The 9,240-nt window shown below is 33.8% G+C and overlaps 1 protein-coding gene across 1 annotated transcript; it reads right to left on the bottom strand.

Annotated features, from left to right (window-relative positions):
* Window positions 1-1,436: 1,436 nt before the first annotated feature.
* Window positions 1,437-5,106, bottom strand: LOC111895854 (beta-glucosidase 12). The gene is made up of 12 exons (XM_023891910.2): window positions 4,962-5,106; window positions 4,406-4,475; window positions 4,224-4,282; window positions 4,054-4,129; window positions 3,812-3,977; window positions 3,389-3,707; window positions 3,046-3,164; window positions 2,655-2,869; window positions 2,326-2,357; window positions 2,159-2,261; window positions 1,959-2,067; window positions 1,437-1,861 (listed from the first exon to the last, which is right to left on the bottom strand). The coding sequence occupies exons 1-12, from the start codon at window positions 5,067-5,069 to the stop codon at window positions 1,651-1,653; spliced, it is 1,587 nt and encodes a 528-aa protein (XP_023747678.1). The 5' UTR covers window positions 5,070-5,106; the 3' UTR covers window positions 1,437-1,650.
* Between the last annotated feature and the right edge of the window lie 4,134 nt (window positions 5,107-9,240).

Genomic DNA, 9,240 nt, shown 5'->3' with positions numbered 1-9,240 from the left:
AGGGGAAAAAGTGAAAAGTTTGAGAAATTGTAATAAGTATAACCAACTGATCTAAATATCTCCATTAATAAACAAAAATACAGAGAAAGATGAATAAACCTTTGTTGTTTTCTAAGTCACAAGGTGCCAGAAGTAATCATATTCAATCTTTTTAGTCAACAACTCATTTTCCTAACAAAGAGAGAAGATGAAAGTAAGCCAAAAGAGCAATTGACAAAAATGCTTCAGTTTATAGTGTGCCATAAACACATGATAGTAGTATGAAAATCTATATTTTTATCATGAATAAGCTCAAGAACAATCTAAATACAGATGCAAGTCAAAAAAGAAACAGAAAATAAGTAACCAAGAGAAACCTTATTAACAGCAGAATCATGTGAAAATGCTTCATGGATATGAACCAATAAACCAAGTAAATCTTCTACCATTAAAAAAATAACACTCACAAATTTAATCAACAAAAGTGGCATTAAAAAGAGGCAAAACCAGATTAAGCAAAAAATTGCATTAGAAAGGAAAAAAGAGGAAGAAAGAATGGATGTAATCCTTGAAAAATTGTTACTATCTCCATAGCATGATTGGAAGAAAACATTTTTATAATAATCAACATAAATAACCCCTTGTCTAGAGTTTGTAATGTTAAGAAAGTGCCTCAATAGCATCCATTATAAATTTATAATGCATAAATTAATCAGTTTCATCTAAATGTAAACTCCGTAGTGAGCAATAACAAGAGAATCGAATTATCTGTGACCAACCTGCCTCTTTGTTGAGTACAGTCACATACACAATGATACTTGGCACAATCGTTTGATTTGATGCTTCCATTCTTATACCGCTACTACGAAATCCCTTTGTTTTGCCACTGAAACTCAACCTAAACCGATTGAAGATGTTATCAATTTTTTCAAGTCACTATAACACGAAATTAGATATAAAATCCAATTAGGGAAATGAAGAACCCTAGGAATTGGAGGAGCAAAGAGAAGCGTACCTTGATTGGGGATTGGAAGAGAGGAAAGTGATGGGTGAAGATTGTGAAGACCCAAAATGGGACCAGAGCATACTAAGATAAGAGACCCGCGAATGAATCTTGCTTGAAATGCGAGAGACAAAGGTGAAGGAGATGATTAGCTTTATTGGAGACAAAGGTGAATGAGTGAATCTTGGAATTACTGGTTTCTTGCTATGGAATTCGAAATTGATTGCCGATAATTTGGTATATCAATTCAAACTATTGAAGCTGTGAAGCAGGAGGGCATTTGGGGAAATCCACTTTTGATATTTTGAGCGGGAAAAATTGATTGTGGAGGAGTAAGAGAATGCCACGTAGCAAAAATCTACTTATTTCTTAGATTATATATATATATATATATATATATATATATATATATATATATATATATATATATATATATATATATATATTAAAGAGTTTACATAAGACAACATTCATTTCATGTCCTAAAATAAAAAGGAGCAACAGACATTTGCAACCCAGGAAACATTATTTCTTGAAAGGAATCGAAAAAGAAAAAAGAGACATAATACACGGGCACTTATTATTCATGAAATTAGAAACCACTTTGGGCATTTATTTTCTTCTGTGCCGATTGCGACTCACTTCTTTGTGTTCAAGCAATACACTTGTTAATTTGCATCACCTTCACCTAGCTTCTCTTCTTGTGCAGGTGGATTAAGAAACTTCTTAAACCATATCGCAGAGTGCTTTGGGTACCTTGTGTATTTTCCATGACTATAATCAACGTAAAATAGGCCAAAACGAACAGTATATCCGAAGTGCCACTCAAAATTATCCATCATTGACCATGCGAAGTACCCCTTCACATTACAGTCATCCCTACAACAGTGTAACAAGGTTTGATTAGAATGCAGGCAAAGTATAGAAAAGAGTAATGGGACTTGTATTAAATGCATTATATATGGTATACCCTTACCCAATTGCTCTTAGGACATTTTGAAGATGTGTATTGTAATAAACAATACGTTCATTATCAATACGAGCTTCTTCAATTTTCAGTTTGATATCCATTGCATCAGCATAGCCTACCGAAATGGTACAATATTATTTCAATTAATTTATGACGAAAGAAACCAGTAATTAATTATAGAAGGTGAAAATAACAAAAGTAATTACCATTTTCAGTTATATAGACCAATGGGTTTCCGTACTTATCTTTTAGTTGCATCAGGGATTTGTAAATTCCAAGTGGATAGGAAAAAAACCAATCCACGCCTCCCTACATTGATCAGTTAACGTAAATTAAGAAACTCCACACTCATATCAAAACGAATCATACGTACCTCAGGACCGATGAGTTCCCCATCAAGGCCAACTGATAAAAACAAATCAAATTAAACATATCAATCAAGACGTATTTCCAACATCGAACCACTACCAACATGCATGTGTTCACAATCGTTCTAATTTTTTTTTTTTTTTTTTTTAACATATCTTCAATATATATATATATATATATATATATATATATATATATATATATATATATATATATATATATATATATATATATATATATATATATATATATATATATATATATATATATATATTATTCTTATAAATTCACATCATATAACCGAGACTTGGATTAATCATTTAATATATATACCTTCAGTTTGGTGGACATTGCTATCTGTCAAGTAGGATACCACATCAGTTGGTTCTGCATCGGTTGCGTATCTGGCAGTATAGTAATTCAACCCAATAAAATCGTAAGAGTTCATCAGTAGGTTGGGTTCATCATCTATGAATTCAGGCAAACGGTCCTTCACAAGATTTCTCATTGTGTCCGGGTACTTGCCACTAAACAATGGCTCCATGTACCTGAAAAAAGTTTGAGGTTTAATCAGTATGCATGCTTAATTGTTGATTCTCATTATATATATATATATATATATATATATATATATATATATATATATATATATATATATATATATATATATATATATATATATATATATATATATATATATATATATATATATATATGGACTCACCATCCGAAAATAAAGTCCATGGCTCTGTCGGCTGCCCTCTGGTCTTCCACAATCTTTGGGTTAAATGGCTCGTTAAACTGTTGGTTCAACGTAATTCCAATCACACCACCTTGGCTATCCTGAAGGTTTGAAGACAAGTTCATAATTAATTAATTAACAACTTTTATAATGTTTATCCTCTTGGTTATTATACCTCTACTTGTTCATATGTTTTTATTAATTTGTTGATTCTTGCATCACTGTATATATAATAACTATAATAATATAATAACTGACACACAAACCATGAAATTGAAGATGACACTTAATTAATACGTATACGATCGGGATATTAATTAACTACCTTAAATCCTTTCTTGTATATATCGGCAGCAGCTGCATGAGCTAGGAGTAAGTTGTGTGCTACAGTATAGGGCTCAGTGGCAGCATCCCCAACACCTTTATTATCGAAAGTTCTTGGAGCGACATTAATGCTACGAGTTCCAAGGTTATTTCCAGCCAAGAGTTCAGGGTCAACTTGCACACCTCCTCGACCAGGTGCGTGAATACCATATCCGTAACCAGCTGAAGCGTAACTGTGGGGCTCATTCAATGTGATCCAATGCTTAACCCGATCACCAAACTCCCAGAAGCAAAATTCCGCATAATCCGCGAAATCGTTTCTGATAATCAAATATACATAACCCATTAAGATTCTTTATTCAATTTGGTATATTTGTATTATTTAATTAAACCTAAAAACTCCATTCATATCTTTTCTGCTTACATGATTTGTTTATCCAAAAAACCCAAGTAGTCTTCTTCCAGGGCATTCGGAGTATCCCAATGCCACAACGTCACAAATGGCTCAATTTCATTGCGTTTAAGCTCATCGATTAGGTTATTGTAGTAGTCCACACCTTCCTGGTTGATGCCCAGTCTCAGTTTTCCACCTAAAAATTCAACAACTAAGTGAAACAAGAATATATATGTATATATTATTTTTGTTTATTTTCCATGTAAATTCACCTGGTAGTATTCTACTCCATGAAAGTGAGAATCTATAAGCGGTTAGACCCATTTTCTTCATCAGTTGCACATCTTCCTGTGTATAGGATCATTGAATATACTTAGACGAAAAGAGGCTTAGATTTATGAAGCTCCAATATTTGAGCAGAACAATGGTGAATTAACTATACCTTTGTTTTGTAATAAGCATTAATAGCATTGTTTCCATTCTCTTCGTTCACGATGGCATCTATAATATAATATTAAGAATATTTAATGAATTCAAATGAGAGGTCGTGTATGCAAAAATGATCATTATCCTGATATTAAAGGAAAAAGAAAAGAAAAAGAAGAAGAAGAAGAAGAGAAAGACTTGTTTTTGTGAGGCAGAAAGTATCCCAGACGCTTGGTTGTCTACCACCTTCAAGTGCAGCGCCTTCAATCTATGTGAAACAAGAAAATTATACTCAAATGTTATATGGCCATTGCTCTGAAAATGAAATGGTAATATGGTATATTCAGTAAGTACATTTTAGTTTAAATTTATTATTTTTTCTAATATTTATTCCCAATAACTATTAATGCTATTTGATACTGTAATTTTCTTAAACTTACAAGCTACTTGAAACTGTCGACGCTCCAACTAAAACTTGTCATATAGTAGCATAGTATCTTAAATAATTCCAGAAAGAAGGGGTGTCCATGGACACCCTTTACTTGTCTATGAATTCACCATTGATTTAAAGTCACTTACATAAATGGTTACAATGGTTTTAAACAAATTATATTGCACGAGGCATTTACTAGTGTAGACACTGTTAGCATATAAAACTACTAATTTTTGTAAAACTGTTTGTATTATTTCATAGAAAATTATCATATATAATCAAATGGTATAAGAATGATCTTTATTTATATATATATGATACCTGGTATGCAGAAGTGGCAGAACCCCAAACAAAACCAGGTTCGAAATCGGCACTACTTATGTCATCGGGGAAAGAGTACTTCCTTGCTTTCTGTAGACTTGCTGCCATATCTTTGGTTTTTGGATGAAAGTTTTTTAAGTTTTCAGCTGTGAATTGGATTGTGGCTTTGCCATCTTATTTATAGACAAAAGAATGCTGCATCTTTATCAAACTCCAACAATTTATTTTATAAAAATGATTTAATTAATTCAAAATTTAAATACCTAAAGTTTATTAGTAATATTTGCTTCAAATCGCGTTTCACGATTTCATTATAAATAACCCAGATTCCTAGCTCTTGAATAACGTGAAATTTTATATTCATTCACAACGTGAACGATTTTATTGAAAAAATTAAGATCTCTCTGCCACGATTAAAATAATTTTATAATTCAGATAACATACTTAAGATCTCTCTGCCACGATTAAAAGTATAAACAACCACATACAGATTCCACGGCATATAATTACCTTGGGGATACCATCTTTATACAATAAACTCGGATTCAATATGAAACAAAGGTGATAGGGCGGTTTGAACATAAGCTCACGGATATTGATCTTTAAAATAGCTCTACCACATACATATAGCGGATAGACCCACAATAATGCATCTGATATCATAGACATACTAGACTTTTTTCTTGGGGAAATATATCCGTGACTATGAAAGTTGAATGCTATAATTGAAAAAAGAATGAAACTAAAACGCTAAAATCAACATTAACATTAGAGTTTAACGATATCATCAACATTAAAATGAAAGGTGAGTGACAAGTGACATTAAGATAAAAGTAAAATGATGTAATTCACATTCAAATTAAAAAAAAAAGACTATGTTGTATAGTCGGCATTAAAATGATATAATTATGATTAAGATAAAAGTAAAATGTGATAATCAACATTAACAGGAAACTTCAATGTTATGATTGCAAAAATAAAATTAGACCACCAAATATTTTTTTCTCTAACCACCGTACATTATTGTCTAGGCACCGTAGATTTTCAGCGACTAACATTGAAAAATTTGTCAATGACTTTTACCCATGGGTTAAAGATTTGATCCCTTAGCGTTTTTGCTTCAACATGCAATGGAATGGAATTTACCATAAACGATAAGGTTCCTCATTTATATTAAAAGCCTTTGCTTTTCTTTAACAAATTGTGCTCCATAGTTGTATAAACAAAATGTAATTGAAAGGGTGAATTTATGTGTAATACGGGTTCTAGGTAAATAATTCATTTCGGTTAATGGCAATTAAAATCTTAAATTGTCGTTTTTGTGGTGGCCACAACGTAGTAAAGGATACACCACGACGTGGTCATAGCCAAAGGAAACACGCATCATTCATGCACAACACAATTTAGTGGCCGCTAGAGTGTAAAACCATAATTTTGAAGTTTCAGGTCTTATTTAAGGAATGTGATGGCTAGAGTTTGCACACGCTCAGTCTCCATCACCCTTTTTGACCTAGAAGCACCCATAGCCACAATTGTTGAGTTTTTGAAGTTTTATGGTGGTTTTTGGTGAGAAGAAGCAGAAGAAGGCATCCATTTTGTGAAGATCCAACAAGCAAGCCCGTCCTCTACTTTCTAGCTCATCTTTTAGGCCCTTGTAAGTCTTCAAGTTCCAAGCTTTATGTTTCATCATGCTTCTAGATCTAAGTTTCTTTGCATTGTTCTTCAAGATTGGTATAGTTTGAGTGGTTGGACTCCATAAAGTTGGCAACTTTATGGATCATTGGGGTACCCTTTTGGACATATGTTCCAGACCTGAAGTTTAATAGAGAATCGATGTTATGCATGGAGTTTTGGGTCTTATTTCCTCCATTTTGACCTATCTTCGGTTCAAGGCATGTATTGGACATGCATGCCTAAAAAGCAGCGATTTTATGATGTTTGGAGTGTAATAAGGCCTTCTAGAGAGTATGAGTGATTTTATGATGTTTGGTCTATTTTACGATGTGGCGATAAGTGGTCTTTGCGACTATTTTGTCGTGAGGTCACTACGGTGTGGCAAATGCTGTGTCACGACATGGTGACCAGCTAATGGACTTTTGACTTTTGACTTTTTGACCAAGTTATACTTTAGGTCAATTTGAGGGTTTTGGGTTGTAGTTTAAAAATTGGTCCCTGATTATTGTATAGTTGACATGTAGTACCAGTTCTTGGATTATTTGAGGTGTGCTATTATCCGCTAGACTGTGAGGTGAGTTTCTCACTATACTTTGTACTGTAGTATGTATCCTTACGTGTAGGATGTTGGTATGTTGTAGTGATCTATTAAATTGGTAGATCTATTATGATTACTTATATTGCTAGTTATTATTGTGTTGTTTGCATATGTCGACATATTGGGGTAGGGTTGAGGTGGTCCTAATTTGTGCTGTAGGCCAAGATACCCGAGCGGTTCAGTGTATTGTAGGCCTTGCGAGGTGGTTCAATCAGACTATAGGCCGAAGGGAGCGCTCCAACTATTGTAAGCCTTGCAAGGCGGTCTAAAAGACTCTTGGCTTAGTAGAGCGGTCCAAGTATCCTACGGGTCTTGCAAGACGGTCTACGCAGCCTGAAGGCTCACGTGATTTCAACTTGAAAGATCATATGTGTATTGTTGTATGCGGTATTTTAGGGGAAGTCACTACGACGGATATGATTTCAACCTGAAGGATCGTATGTGTATTGTAGTTGCAGTTTCTAACATTAAGAGCGACATCGACTAGTGTTGAAAGAGTACGACTATGAAAACCCACATGGGGTTTGTCAGGTGTTCTTAAGAGTAATTAGTAAGGATAGATTTCGAGGATAAAATCTAAAATCAGTGGGGGAGAGCTATAACACCCATTTTCTAGAAATATTAGCTAAAGACAGTTTGGGACCAAAGATAGAGTTTTTGAATAAAAACCCTCTGCCATAACGTGATGCATGGATGGCCATGTTATGGCATGAGTTTTATTAAACATGTGTTTATTATGGTTCCCACGATGTGGGTAAATGAGGGCCACTCCATGGCAATCCCTACAGCCCAAACCTGAGATTTTTAGGGTTTCCCTTGTATATACACACCTTAACTCTAGGATTAGGTTATCTCCTTTGGCCTCCATCTCTCTATTTCGAAACCCTAGCCTCTTATCCATGGTTTTAAGCTTGGTGGATTGATTATGAAGTATTTCCTCTTGTCTTAGTGAAGCTTGTGAAGAAATGAACTCCTTCTTGGTGCAAGGAAGCATAGAGCAAGGCTAGATCCATCATCTCCTTCAAGTTTCTAGACCTTTGGAGGTAAAATGCCTACACCTTGATCTTGTCCTTTTGAGATTCATGTTCTTGACCTTGATGGTTGGTTTTTCGTCCCATTTTTGGATGCACTTGGAGTTTAAGGAACTCCATAGCTTGATATTGTCCCCATATGGTCATGGACTTCTGTTAAGTGAGAAAAACATCTTAGTTTGAGAGTTCTTAGTTCCTTGTTCAAGTTTTGGTCATATTAAGATCTTAATGGACTTAGGTTTTAAGATTTTTCCTTGGAGTGGAGTTTGATGGATTTTTATACATAAAACATTCATTTTTTCATAAAAACGGCAACGGAAGCTATAAAAGGCTTTCTTATAAATTTCAAGTATATAATAAAACCAAACCATCAAGGATCCTTTAAAAGAGGTTAGAATGATGTTTAAAACAACCATAACATGTTTAAGTATATCAACCTTTGATGCCTTTTAACCCTCTTGGACTTGGGGTATTGGTGTAGATGGCAAGAACAAGTAGCTTGAACTTCTCTTTAAGTAATCCACCACCAAAATTAAGGTACCAAGAATTGCTAGATTCCTTCTTGTATGTTTTATTCTTTAAGCCTTAATTGATTAAACAATTAAGCCCTAAAGGAAGACATAAAATGAAGCACCAAAAGCCAAGTAACAACTTCAAAAGAGAGAGTGCTTCAAGCTCTACACTGCTTACAATTTTAGTGAGAAAAGAGAAGAAAAGAAGTACCCAAATTTCATGCAAATACTGTTCTTTCATATCCAATGTAAGGTAATGCATTTTCATTATAAAACTATAAAGTATTATAAGGGAAAAAGGTATGGGAGACAAGACATATATGCAAGACATGGAGGTTGACAAGAAACCTCCATAACCTCTTCATACTTTCGGCACTAGGGTGAAAAGAAGAAGACAAAAAATGCTTGACTAGTTATTTTAACCAAAGACTAGTTAATCAATTAAACCATGGTAATCCAAAGTG

Source organism: Lactuca sativa, chromosome 4, assembly GCF_002870075.4.
Source record: "Lactuca sativa cultivar Salinas chromosome 4, Lsat_Salinas_v11, whole genome shotgun sequence".
NCBI lineage: Eukaryota > Viridiplantae > Streptophyta > Magnoliopsida > Asterales > Asteraceae > Lactuca > Lactuca sativa.
The sequence above is the reverse complement of the archived record's forward strand: the minus strand, read 5'-3'. Positions and strand labels throughout refer to the sequence as shown.

Coding starts and splice junctions, on each gene's coding strand:
- LOC111895854 (XM_023891910.2), bottom strand. CDS start 5,069: ATGGCAGCAAGTCTACAGAAAGCAAGGAAGTACTCTTTCCCCGATGAC. Junction 2,358..2,654: donor CAATGTCCACCAAACTGAAG/GTATATATATTA, acceptor TGTTTTTATCAG/TTGGCCTTGATGGGGAACTC. Junction 2,262..2,325: donor GGGAACTCATCGGTCCTGAG/GTACGTATGATT, acceptor TGATCAATGTAG/GGAGGCGTGGATTGGTTTTT.